The 14,110-nt window shown below is 50.1% G+C and overlaps 2 protein-coding genes across 2 annotated transcripts; both read left to right on the forward strand.

Annotated features, from left to right (window-relative positions):
- Nucleotides 1–5,333: 5,333 nt before the first annotated feature.
- On the forward strand, nt 5,334–6,659 carry LOC137844520 (feather keratin Cos2-3-like). The gene is made up of 2 exons (XM_068660970.1): nt 5,334–5,627; nt 5,997–6,659. The coding sequence occupies exons 1-2, from the start codon at nt 5,523–5,525 to the stop codon at nt 6,321–6,323; spliced, it is 432 nt and encodes a 143-aa protein (XP_068517071.1). The 5' UTR covers nt 5,334–5,522; the 3' UTR covers nt 6,324–6,659.
- A 5,033-nt stretch (nt 6,660–11,692) lies between these two features.
- Nucleotides 11,693–11,998, forward strand: LOC137844382 (feather keratin Cos2-3-like). The gene has a single exon (XM_068660735.1). It carries the CDS (start codon nt 11,693–11,695, stop codon nt 11,996–11,998), a length of 306 nt encoding a protein of 101 aa, XP_068516836.1.
- Nucleotides 11,999–14,110: the final 2,112 nt, after the last annotated feature.

The raw sequence follows: 14,110 nt of genomic DNA on the forward strand, positions 1-14,110 counted from the left end.
TGTGCACCTTCACCTCAGCTCCTTTGGGATGTTCCTATTTCCTCTGGGAGCAGAAGACACTTTGATTTCTCTCCCACATCCCCAGAAAGAAGGGAATAACCATGTTATGCAGTAGCTAAGGAGCTCTGGCCGTGTGCTGTCTGGTGGGATAACGTAGCATTTGCAAGAGGAACCTGTCTCCAATGGGGTGTGGGATGCCACAAGCCCAGAGGGGACAAGGACCAGCTGTTCCATAGGGTAAAGGGTGGGGAGTCAGCAGAGAAATAGGTGTGGGTTCAGTGGGTCACGTGCACTCACAATGATGGGCCACATGGGGCACCCACCCAGGGCCACATCCCTGGGAGTTTCTGCTTCCCTGATGCTCGGTCCCCCTCTATCACCACCCCTAACACCTTGTCTGGCTTTTCTGTACCTGGCTAGTTGCGTTGTCTTCCCCCATACCTCCCTCAGCACACCTCTAATGTGGAATTCTCAGACACCCAAAGGAATGACTCTCTAAGCCCTGCAGACCCCTACTGTTCCTTTCATACCCACCAGGCAGTGTTAACTTTCTCCTGAGAGAGGGAGTTAGAAGAATCTTTTCAAGTAGAGATACAGCACTGACAGCATTAAACTAGGATGCTACGTAGTGTCTTTACTAACTATGCTGCATTGTGCAAATTAACTAAAACAAGAAGCCTTGGGCCCCTTACCAAGGTCAGTTCTCTTAATAAGAGTGTAAGCGTATCTTAAGAAACTGGCAAAACTGGTCTTGTGGATGGACAAGAGCCAAGGAGCAACTGAGTCTGTGCAAAGACAAGAGGTCAACTAGTGGTGACGAGGATGAGTAATCAACCTTCATCCCCATGACCTCCAATGACCACCACCAGGACACGCTGTGCAAGTGCAGATGGGAGGATTTAATGGAAATGATTCTTTGGATCTAATTTTAATATGAAGCGGGGACATGTTATGAATATGTATAGGCGTATTGTGAAACTTCATGTATATGTAACTCTTTACTGCATATAACCAAGGCAAGTTGCCGCGTCAGGTGCGCATGACTTTGGTGGGACTATCCCCCATACTGCCCTGAATAAACATACCTACTTTACAATCTTATTGATTCTGGAGTCCGTTTTCCGCAAGTCACTCCCTCTCTCCAATAAATTTACCGTATGAAGCAGTTAATCCACTTCACTGCCTGTGGTGTCCCGAAACAGAAGGAGATTTTTTGTGGAGAAGTTTGGGATCTGCATGGCAGTTCACCTGAGCAGCCACAGAGCTCTTCTGTGCTGTACAGAGCTGTGCTGTCCATATCTTTTGGCATGTGGCAGTGAGCATGTGGTGAGTCTGTAGGAGTGAATCAACGTGTTGTTTGATGAATAGAGTTGTCCATTTCTAAGAAAAAGCACAACAAATCCCAGAAAATCTCCAGATAACTTGCCAGTGAATCTCAGCAGGAGCAGGACCTGCAGCATGTGCCTTGCCCTGACAAGTGGTCTGTCTTATGTTCTTTGGTGAGCTCCACCACAACCACTCTCAGTCCCCCTCATCAGAAGAGGGTGAGAAGAAAGAAATTTGATATAAGGGAAAAGTAAGAGAGAAAAATAAGCAAGGGCCGCACAGAAGCACAGAGAGAAAAGAAAATTATTCTCTACTTCCCCTCAAAGTGATGCTTGGCCATCTCCTGGCAAGCAGGGCCTTAATACTCATAGCAGTTGTTTGGGAGGACAGATGTCTTCATAATGAGAGCTCCCCCATTTCCTACCCCTTTCCCACCTTTTATTACTGAGTGTGACATCACATGGTATGGTATATCCCTTTGGTTGGTATGGGTCCGCCACCCTGGTGATGTCGCATCCCTACCTCTTGCCCACCTCCTGCTTCCTGGCTTTGGGGGGCTTTGAGGAAGTCCTGATGCTGTGCCCTCTGCTCAGCAGTCAGCACCTCTGCTCACACAGACAGTAGTGATTCCTGCACCAAGGACAGACCTTCAACAGTGCTGGCTAGTGCAGCAAACTCCTCAGTGACTCAGTCCTTTGGCAAGATGCAAGGTTCCACAAGGTGTCACTAGAGTGAGTGTCAAGCACAGATATTTGTTGTATTGCCAGGACTTCATCTCAGCGCCAGAGGTCCTGGATTTGGGCTTGGGACAAAGCTTGTACAACAAGCTCTTGAAACGTTACCGATGCAGAAAATGGACGAAACCCAATGTGTCTGTTCTGAGGCTCCCTCGGGCCTGTGCTGTTTAACTCCAGGCCCTGCAAGGGGACTTCCAAGCATCGGCAACAACCCCACGTGGCTCCGGCTGTGGCTGTGCACCCGCCTCGCCCTCGTCCCACCTGCCTGGCCCCACGCACTGCAGGGCACCCCCTGATGCCCCCAGCTCCGCAGGCCGTTGGCTGCCTTTGCTGCAAGGGCACACTGCTGGCTCGTGTGTGGCTGGGTGCCTCCTGCACCCAAAACCCTTTCCTGCAGGTCTACTTCCTTGGCAGCCAGTCCCCACCCCGTGTTATTCTGGGGGTGGTTCCAGCCCAAGAGGAAAATCCTTTTCTTTGCTCCTTTGCACCATCATGAGGTTCTGGTCAGCCCCTTCCTCCAGCCAGCCTGTGTTCTCCACAGCACATTTGTGACCTACGCAGTCACCACCTGTGTGCCCTGGTTGGGGACCATGCACAAACTGACAAAGGGTGCCTTCCTTCCGACTACTTGTGGCCTTAATGAAAGCATTCTGCAGGACTGGATGTCTCTGGCATTGCCAGCTGCTACTCGGGCAGAAGGTGCCCTCCATGTCAAAGGTGCTGGGCAGGGCGTGTGGGAAGGGCTCCCAGGAACTATGAACACTGTGCTTGATGGGCAGCCATAGTGAACCACTCCAAATGCTGAGCATTCATCTGGTGCAAGGAGGGGATCAGTTTACTCTTGGCACTGTGTGATCCCTTTGCTGTGATATCCCACATGCATAGGAGTGACAGCTGCCCCTTTGCCTTCAGGAGAACCAGTCTGACATGGGCTGGATGGGAATCTGTCCCCTCTGCTATGCAATTCTAGAACAATGCTGGCAGGCCTTTATAGACGGGTGTGAGGAGATGGCCCTGGCGCCAGCACTGACTCCCAGGAGGACCTAGCAGTGGCCAGGGGGTGGAAATCCATGACTGATAGGCACCATCAGGAGCCTCACAGCAGTCTGCTTCTCCTATACCAAGGATCCAAACTGATACGGTCCTTGTTGAGGCCTGAATTCTGCAGGAACGGAGGGTGATTGTTGCAGCGTGAGGAAAAGGAGGGCTCAGGAGAAAGGAGCTGTGTTTCAGTGCCTCTTCCCTGCACACATCTCTGCCAGGCTGGTGCCGTCTCCATTCAGCTGCTCTCAGGCTCCTTCTGAGCCCGGGAACCTGCTTCTCTGCAGAACTCATGCACAGAGCACAGGAGAGTGCTGCCAAGTGCACATACCCTTGTGATAAAGGGGAAACAAGGACACACGCACGTGCTCATCTATACCTGCATGGAGTCCTGCACAAATATGTGCATGCACGTGCATTCACACAATGTCAGCTGCACAGTGGCTGTCACAAGACAAGAGCAGATGTGTGAACACAAGCAACCAGGCACTCAGGTGAGTGCACAAGGTGAGCCTACAAGGAAAGGTTCTGTATTCTGGGCCTTGATCTCACAGCAACTGGGGCTGGTGGGAATGTGAAGCTCAAAGGCAGCCTTGGCTGCAGTGACAGTGAAATGGTGGAATTGAGGATCCTGAGAACAGCGGGGAGGAAGCACAAGAAACTTGCTGCCCTGGACTTCTGGAGAGCAGACTTTGGCCTGCTGAGGCATCTGCTTGGTAGAGTACCATGATACAAAGCTCTGAAGGGCCCAAGAAAGCTGGTTAGTATTCAAGGATCACCTCCTCCAAAGTCAGGAGCGATGCGTCCCACCAAAGAGGGAGTCAGGCAAAATGCCAGGAGACCTGCATGGATGAACATGGAGCAACTGGCTAAACTCAAACATGACAGAAAAGGCCATAGAGGGTAGGAGCAAGGACAGGTCACCTGGAAAGAATACAGGGAAATTGTCTGAAGAGCAAGTTAGGAGAGCTGAATCAAAGAGAATATTTAGCCAAGGAAAGACGCTTTGTTTACATGCTTGTCTGCCTTGACAGAAGCATGACCAGAAGGTGGAGGGAGGTGATTCACAGCCTCTGCTCCGTTTCAGTGAGACCCTGCCTGGAGTGCTGTGCTCAGCCTTGGTCCCTTGGCACAGGAAAGATATAGACCTGTTAGGATGGGTCCAGAAGACAGCCATGAAGATAATCAGAGGACTGGAATATGTCAGGGGATAATGGTTTAAAACTAAAAGCGAGACAATTTAGATGAGATATTAAAAGAAATTCCTTACTAACATAGATGAGGTCAAAAGCCAGTAGAACAAATCACACACCTGGGGAGGCAACAAGGGACCATCAGAGTGAGTTGACGAGGAAAGGAAGGGAAGGATATGGCATGTCCTCATTCACAGACACGGTTTGGAATCCAACTGAAGCTCATGGGAGTTTCTTCCTCAGAATGGAACTTCAAACAACCCCAATAGAGTGACCAAGACAGACATCACCTGACTGCCTGGGACCTGTCCAGCACTTCTGGTGAGTCTGCCCTCACTGATGCATTCCTGCCCTAGAAATCATCCTCCATGGGGAGGTTTCTAACGCCTCCATGGGGAGTGCAGCTGTGTCCTGTAGAGGCAGGGAGAGGTGACTGCCACCATGCTCTTACACTCTGAATCCTGTGGTACAGAATTAAAGAAAGGATACAAACTGTTGCGGACCCAACTTTGTTGGGAACTGAAATTGGCAATGAACTTCTTAGGGTCAGGAGAAAGAGGGCTTCAGATACAGAAGGCTGCATTTCAGCATGTGTGCAGTGGGCACTTCTGGACTGTTTTTGTTTTGTGATTGTTCAGCTGTTCTCAGGTTCCTTCTTGCTCTCTTCTTGCCAACTAAACTCTACCACACAGCTCTCTCACACCCCCTGCTGAAAGCAAGATGTGCGCAGAGAATGTGATTTAAGCTAAAGGACATACAAGTGTAGATAGGTATAATATAATTAAGTGAAAAAGAAAAAAAATTATAAAACTAAAGAGCGAAGGTTGTTTGGAAACAAACAGAGAAAATTATACTCCACTTCCCATCAGCAAGTAATGTTCGTCGATGTCTTTGGAAGCACTGACTCAGTATGCCCACGCCTGGTTTTCCTTCCCCTTTCACATCTTTACTACTGAGTGTGACATCATCCAGTACGGAATATCCCTTTGGTTGGTTTAGGTCAGCTGCCCTGGTGATGTCCCCTCCCAACCTCGCGCCCACCTGCATATCTGCTGGCTTTGGGGGGCTTGGAGAGAGTCTTGATGCTGTGTCAGCACTGCAGGAAAGCGAATAAAGCAGGAAATGAAAAGCAGCATCACAGGAAGGCAACACACATCCCGTATCATTAGGTGGGATGTTTTTCATGCATGAGTACCTTGTCAGAAAATAGTCCCTGCTTCAAGGGATGCCTCTGGACATGGGGCAGCTAAGGCCCACTATAAAAGCCAGCCCAGCTCCGTGCTCTCTCATCCACTTCTCTGGCCTTCTTCTTGTTGGGAACCAGGTGAGTGTGAAGCCCCTTCTTGTCCCCCTCATTCTCCCACAGGAGGACTCAGTTCCTTGGACCTTTCAGCTGCTATCAGCTGCATGTCCTGCCAAATATTGGGACTGCTGATTGTGGGAGAGTCAAGGGGTAGAAGGTTTGTCATGGAGGAAGATTGGGCCTTTGGTGTGATGGCTCTTATGCTGGAGCCTAGGGTGTATCCTGGCTGCGGTGGCTCTTTTTGGGCCCTGTCAGGATGCAGCCAAGAATGCCTCGCACATCCCTGCACAGCCTCCAGCTCACAGTACTGCCTGTGCCTTGGATCTGTTAGGATGTGGTGGCAGGCTGCTCCTCATGCATCCCCATGTAGAGCTTTCTATCTGCCCTCTCTCCCAGGTGAACCTCCTGCCACCAGACATGTCCTGCTACGACCAGTGCCGGCCATGCCAGCCCTGCGGCCCGACCCCGCTGGCCAGCAGCTGCAACGAGCCCTGCGTCAGGCAGTGCCAGAACTCCACCATTGTCATCCAGCCCTCTCCCGTGGTGGTGACCCTGCCCGGCCCCATCCTCAGCTCCTTCCCGCAGAACACGGCTGTGGGATCCTCCACCTCTGCTGCCGTTGGCAGCATCCTCAGCTGTGACGGCGTCCCCATCAACTCTGGGTGCTGTGACCTCTCCTGCATTACCAGCCGCTACTGTGGCAGCAGGTGCCGCCCCTGCTAAAGATGCCAGACAGTGCCCCAGACCAGGACCCCAGGAACTCGCAACATGCTGCTGGCCAAAATGGATGGAAGAAGAGACCTCATGTTGTTGTTCTGAGAGGACCTGACCCTCTCTGGCTTGTCCTGTAAAGACAGATAGGATGGGGCCAGCCTGGAGTCTATGACAACATGGCCTATGTCTACCTAACCTGTTTTCCACACGCTCTTTTTCTTTCTTTGCTTTCTTGCCCTCTGCTTTGCATGAGGCCCCCAGAAACCAGCCTGGAGAGACCTGCTAGCTCCTCTCCCCATGTGGGCCAGGTAGATTGATGCCCTGTTGCAAGTCTGCCATTGGAAAAGCTGAACAGATTTTTGTCTGCTCCTGCTGTGCTACGATCTCGGGGCCTCCTCTGGGAGTCACCTTCTTTCCTCCCTGAGACATGATAAACATTTGCAGCAACTCTGAGTGTGTCCCTGTGTGGTCTTTTCATCTGGATACTGATGGCCAAGGGAGAAAACCATTCCTTAGTGGGAATAGGCTGGGGGTACTGCCTCATTCCTCTAGGCACTGGAGGGTGGGGCATACTGCAGCAATTCCTCTTTCAGGCAGTGTCTCTTGAAGGTGAGGAAGACATCCCTAGTTCCTCCACAGCCAATGGCCACCAGTCCTTGACTTGTGATGTCTCTGCCTAGACAAGCGCTGTTGACATTGTAGACCCCAGCCCTTGGGGAAGAGTGTTCGTCTTGCTATGGGTGGAGCTGTGCTGGGGATGGAGGTTCAGAAAAAGATAATCCCAAAGGATTGCATAAACTGGGAATGGGAAATTGTCTAGGGGATAGCCCTCTGTCTCTCATCGACTTTCACCTTTCCGGCACCACGTGATCATGGGCATCATGTCTGGGCATGGAGAGCAGGAACAGCTTCCCTGTGCATCCCAATCACACTTCAGCACAGCGTCTGGCATGGCCCAGCTATTGGCAAGACAGGGACTGATGGCCAAACACTCATGGCTGCTTGGTCTTCCTTTCTTTTTCCCAAGCATGGGTCAGCTTTCATCAGGCTGTGGAACTCAGAAGCCCCATGGGTGGCACAATCACACTATGTTTCAGAAAAGCCATTCTGTGGGGCAGATATCCCACAGTCTCTGATGAGACATGGCAGTGAGAACGGGACCTGGTTGTGCACTCAGCAAGGTCTGGTTATGGGCCGTGAATGGCACAGGGTATGCACCAGCCCAACCACAGGGCACATGCTGGGGGATCTTCTCCCAGGCACCAAGCTCCTCTATCATTCCCAGAGCCATGAAGATGAAGTGGCCCTTGTGCTCCATGCAGCACCAATGCTCCCCACACACAGGCAAGGGACTTCCCACATCTGCAAACCTTGGGGTCCTGTGGTGTGGGGGTAGATTAGTTTCACACAGACTGTACATGCTGCCAGTGCATGTCTGTTTTCTATTCTTGTCCCTGACTTTTTCTCTTGTGTCAGTTTCCAAAAACCAAGTAGGTCAGACAAAGCTGGAGTATTTGACAGAAATTATTTATTCAGGTTTCAAAGAAATGTTAATGTTATAATATTATATAAAAATTTATATTATATTTATATATTTATATATAAATATATATATTATATTATATATATAAATTATATATATATATAATATATATATAATATATATATAATTTATATATATAATATAATATATATTTATATATATATATTTATATATATTATATATTATATAATATTATATATATTATATTATATTATATTATATTATATTATATTATATATATAAATATATATATTATATATATATTGTATTTATAAATAATATAAATGTTAATAATATTATATATATATATTTTGCATTGCTAGATTTCTTCGTGTCCCACGGTGCTGTAAGACGTACAATAATTTTCTGCATAAAAGAAGCTCCCAACTCATAAGAATTCCAGCCAGCAACAGAAATACTGCTATACAAGATCATCAGCATCAACCCAGTGTTTTGGTTTTTTTTTTCGACCAAAGTGAATAGATATTATGCTTCAGAGTGTTGCAAAAGAAACAAAGATATAAATGAAATGTTAGAAGCAAGTCACAGAATCATAGAAACATAGACTATCCCGAGTTGGAAGGGACCCATTAAGGATCATCAAGTCCAACTTCTGGCACCACACAGGTCTGCCCAAAATTTTAGGCCATGTGACTAAGTGCACAGACCAATCATTTCTTAAATTCAGACAGGCTTGGTGCAGTGAGTACTTCACTGGGGAGCCTGTTCCAGTGTGCGACCAACCTCTCGGTGAAGAACCTCTTCCTGATGTCCAGAATAAATCTCTCTGGTCTCAGCTTGACACTGTTCCCACAGGTCCTATCACTGGTGATTATGGAGAACAGGTCAGCACCTGCCTCTCCACTCCCCCTCATGAGGAAGTTGTAGACTTCGATGAATCTCCCCTCAGCCTCCTCTTCCAGAGGCTGAACAGGCCAAGTGACCTCAGCCACTCCTCATATGTCATCCCCTCTAGGCCCTTCACCACATTTGTTGCCCCAAGTATTTTTAGTCTCTACTTTTATCAGTTCAGCTTTTTCTGAACAGGGTTGCGGAATGCTCAGGAGATGATGAGTTTTAAATGTTTACCTTGATGGAACTTTTTTTTTTTTTTTTTTTCCCCCAATATCAAGTGCAGCATTCTGACTCTCAAACTAAAATTTTGCAGCTGTTCAGTCAGCTCCAGGCATGTTCCCAGGCAAGAACCGGAGGGAAGGCATTATTCCTACAGAGGTGTTCAATGTCTCCAGAGAATCCTTGGGGCAATGATCCCGGGGGTAGATCAGACCCCTGCTGAGACACGACTGAGGCTGGTGCTGCCTTCCCTGAGAGCACAGAGAAAAGAGGGCCCATGGCTGTCCCCTGCTGGGAGCTGCCTGGGCCAAGCTTTTCTTTCTCCAGGTTGCGTTGCTTCTTGCTCTTGCAAGCAGACAGAAGAGCTTCCTCAAGCCTTACGATGTAAAAACCCCATATTCAACATGGTTTGTGAGACAGAGTAGCTTCATCAGTGCAGCTTCATTTCTCCTGCCTGGTCTCAGAATTTGCAGCCTACAGGACACCCAGCTTGTCCCAGACATGCAATACTGCGCTGCCACAGCAGCTGGTCATTATGACACTTCTCCCTGTTCAGGGGCTGAGGATGATCCCACATGCCTCCAGCTCCCCTGAGGATTTCCCCTTGGTGAATCCACACTGACTATTCCAGTCACTAGTGGCGTTCCCCTGGGTTCGGTACTGGGGCCAGTTCTCTCTAATGTCTTTATCGATGATCTGGATGAGGGGATTGAGTGCACCCTCAGTAAGTTTGCAGATGACACCAAGTTAGGTGCGTGTGTCGATCTGCTCGAGGGTAGGAAGGCTCTGCAGGAGGATCTGGATAGGCTGGACAGATGGGCTGAGGCCAACCGTATGAAGTTCAACAAGGCCAAGTGCCGGGTCCTGCACCTGGGGCACAACAACCCCAAGCAGAGCTACAGGCTGGGAGATGAGTGCTTGGAAAGCTGCCTGGCGGAGAAGGACCTGGGAGTATTGGTTGATAGTTGGCTGAATATGAGCCAGCAGTGTGCTCAGGGGGCCAAGAAGGCCAACAGCATCCTGGCTTGTATCAGAAGCAGTGTGGCCAGCAGGTCATGGGAAGTGATCGTCCCCCTGTACTCGGCTCTGGTGAGGCTGCACCTCGAGTACTTTGTTCAGTTTTGGAACCCTCGCTACAAGAAGGACATGGAGGTGCTTGAGCGAGTCCAGAGAAGGGCAACGAAGCTGGTGAGGGGTCTGGAGAACAAGTCTTACGAGGAGCGGCTGAGGGAGCTTGGATTGTTCAGCCTGGAGAAGAGGAGGCTCAGGGGCGACCTTATCATTCTCTACAAGTACCTTAAAGGAGGCTGTAGCGAGGCGGGGGTTGGTCTATTCTCCCATGTGCCTGGCGACAGATTGAGGGGGAATGGGATAATGTTGCACCAGGGGTGTTTTAGGTTGGATATTAGGAAGAACTTCTTTACCAAAAGGGTTGTTAGGCATTGGAATGGGCTGCCCAGGGAAGTGGTGGTGTCACCATTCCTGGAGGTCTTTAAAAGACGTTTAGATGTAGAGCTTAGGGATATGGTTTAGTGGAGGACTGGTTAGTGTTAGGTCAGAGGTTGGACTAGGTGATCTTGAGGTCTCTTCCAACCTAGACAATTCTGTGATTCTGTGATTCCTCATAACCTTCTTCTCTTCCAATTGCTTGGAGATAGCATCCAGAACAAGCTGTTCCAAGACCTTTCCAGGGACAGAGCTGAGACTGACTGGCCTGTAGTTTCCCAGATACTCCTTCTTGCCCTTCTTGAAGACCGGAGTGACAATGGCTATCCTCCAATCTTCAGGCACCTCTCCTGTTCTCCAGGACCTTTCAAAGATGATAGAGAATGGTTTGGTGATCACCTCTGCCAACTCTCTTAGCATACGTGGATGCATCACATCAGGACCCATGGATTTGTGAGCGCTGATCCCATTCAGATGCTACCGAACCACTCCCTTCTCAACAAGGGTGGAGATCTCCACTTCCCAGACTCTTTCTCCTCCTCCAGAGTTCAGGAGTCCCGTGGGGAAGTCCTTGAAGCAAAGAGTGTAGCAAAGAAAACATTCAGTATCTCTGCTTCAGTGAGACCCCACCTGGAGTGCTGTGTTCAGCTTTGGGGCCCCCAGCACGGGAAAGATATAGACCTGTTAGAGTGAGTCCAGAGCAGAGCCATGAAGATGATCAGAGGGGACCCATCCAGCATTTCCAGTGAGTCTTCTGCCCTCACTGATACATTCCTGCCCTAGAAGTCCTTGGACATTTCATCCCAGCACTCTAAAGAAATCATCACTGTGGAATGGCCATGGCCTAGATCTGCAAGTAAAAAGGCAGCAGTGCAGGAAACCAGCACACAGCCCATATCATTTGTTGGGATGGTTTGCATTCAAGATGAACCTGTCAGAAAATTGTTACCTCTGCCAAGGGTGCCTCTGGGCCTGTGGCAATGAAGTACCAGTATAAAAGGCAGACCAGCTCCTTGCTCTCTCATCCAATTCTGTAGCTTCATCCTCCTTGGGAACCAGGTGAGTCTGAAGCCCTCTCTCCTCCTCTTCTGAAGTAGAAGGGATCTTGCATCAATAGACATCTCATCTGGTGGTGGTTCAGAGCTATACTGGGCCTTGGAGTTCCTTGACATGGGAGAATGGTGGAGAGAGAAGTTCTGTGTAGAGAAAGACTGTGACATGGTGCAGAGGCAGCCTTTGGGATTATGCGCTCTGTGATGGTGTCATTGGATCTTCCTCTCTGCCCTCTCTCCCAGGTGCATCTCCAGCCCAAGACATGTCCTGCTACAACCAGTGCCTGCCATGCCGGCCCTGTGGCCCGACTCCACTGGCCAGCAGCTGCAATGAGCCCTGCGTTAGGCAGTGCCAGAACTCCACCGTCGTCATTGAGCCCTCTCCCGTGGTGGTGACCCTGCCCGGCCCCATCCTCAGCTCCTTCCCGCAGAACACCGTTGTAGGATCCTCCACCTCTGCTGCCGTTGGCAGCATCCTCAGCTGTGACGGAGTCCCCATCACCTCCGGGTGCTGTGACCTCTCCTGCATTACCAGCCGCTACTGTGGCAGAAGGTGCCTGCCCTGCTAAAGCCACTGCCCATGGCCCTGGGGTTCCAGCACGACCATGGTGCTGGACAATAGAAGGAGGAGTCTTCAGGCAATTGCTTTCAGAATGACTGACCTTTCTCACCTCCTCTGGCAAACATTGGCAGGAGCCTGACCAGGGGCTAGCCTGAGATCTCTGAAAACATGGCCCAAGTCTCTTCTTCCATTCCTCCACCTACCGCCTTGCCCCCCTTTTCGTACTGTTCTCCTCCCTTGCGCTGTGGGGATCCTCAGATCCGGCCCTGCCACTGTGGTAACAGCAGACTAATGCCCTGCATGAACTCCTCCATTGGCAAAGGACGCTGCCTCTTGGTTGGCCCTGGTGATCCCTGCACTGAAGGGCATCTGCTCAGAATGACCTCCTTTTCCTCTCTACACTAATTAAAGTTTTCTGCATCACCAGCCTTGGTTGTACATGTTTCTTCCCTCTGCATATGCCCTCCTGAGCTGCCCAACGAGAATGGTTTTGCCCTTGGTGGGTATAAATAAGATGGGTGTTTAAGGAGCCTCTTCCCCACTCCTAGAACAATGGGAGGTTGCGACACGCTGCAGAGGGTCCTCTCTTGGACACTGCCCCTTGGGGCTGAAGAAGACATCCCTGCCTTTAACAGAGGTAGGGGTATCTACCCTTGCCTTGCAGCGTCTCTGCCCACAGCTCCCCCCTGTCCTGCAAACAGAGAGCACAACCTCTGCTGTCCTCACGGGAAAAGCTATGAGCCTGTGGGAGGCTGTGGAGGCTTGGCACCCTGTAGGCTCTTAGGAACAGGCTTCTTCTTGCTCAGGACAGTGCTGTGCTGGGGAAGCAGGTGGGGACAGAAGATGGATGGCAGATGTGGGGAATGGGTGGAATAAGTGCAGGGATGCCCGACTGCTTCTACTCCACCCTCATCTTCCCTCGTTTGCCCTACCTCAGGGCTATGGCCAGCACACATGGGCATGTGCGGCAGGAACATGTGTCCCATGAGGCCCAACCGCCCCCAGCAGAGCACTTGGCAGGGCCCAGGTGATGGCACACATGCAGGGCTGATCCCCTTCCACAAGTCAGCATTGGTGTTCGCCGTAATGGACCATACATGGCAATCTCCAGTCCCTGAGGACCCTGAACCCATATGGGGTGGGTCAGTGCAGAGACAGCAAGCAGTTTGCATGCCCCCACACTGCTCTAGGATGCCCACTTGCCCTCAAGCATGCAGCAGCTTTCCTCAGGTGCAGGACGTGCACTCACAGGGACTTCCTCATGCTCATTTCCACTTTTCCTGACCATTTGCTTTGCTCCTGCTCAGGCAAGCTGTTTCTTTGTTTCTTCTTTTGGTTATGTAGAGGCTATGTTCAGGATGTGTGCAGCTATCTGGTGCCCAGTTGCACTTCAAGGATGCCCATTGTTTCCAGGCCCTGTTCGACTGCTGGCAGATATTTTTCCTGTCAGTGCTTTTCACCCCCATGATGTTTCTCACCAGTATCTAATTAGAGCCTAGTATCCTCTGTAACAGCTCCCATCAGAAGGGAGCTGTCCTTTCTCCCTGTCTTTCCCTGCTTGATTACAGAGCTCTTTCCTTATGGATACACGTATGTCCCTGCTTCGTACAGCCTTGTCACATCCAGAAGGAATCAACCATGCAAGCAAGAGACGAGCCAAAGGTGTGCTGGGGTAAACCCTTTGTCTTTCCTGGTGCCAGAGGAATGGAATCAGCCACAGCTGCAAGAGAATGCAACCAATTTAGCCCAGGTGAAGGTATGGCACTGCCAGGGCTAAGGTGTGGGGTAGACCACAGGAAAGAGACCCAGGCAGAGCTCTAACAAACATTTCTGCTTTGTTGGGATGGCCCATTGCCCTGGAAGGGCTTGGCCTATGTTGCAACCCAAAATATGACTAGTAGTTCCTGGAGACATTGGTTTCTTAATTGCTCTGCTGTTTATTGCCTACCTTAAATGCCCCAGGACACTGTTAGCAGTATATAATGCTTGGGTGAAGTTCTGGGTGCATGTCATTGGCAAATGGACAAAACTGTGGTTGGGATACGCTTCTACGTTTGCACAAGGCAGCTTAGCTTGGTTGAAAAACACGCTACCATGAGCAAACACCTTTGCTCTAAAA

The sequence above is a fragment of the Anas acuta genome, chromosome 25 (assembly GCF_963932015.1).
Source record: "Anas acuta chromosome 25, bAnaAcu1.1, whole genome shotgun sequence".
Taxonomy (NCBI): domain Eukaryota; kingdom Metazoa; phylum Chordata; class Aves; order Anseriformes; family Anatidae; genus Anas; species Anas acuta.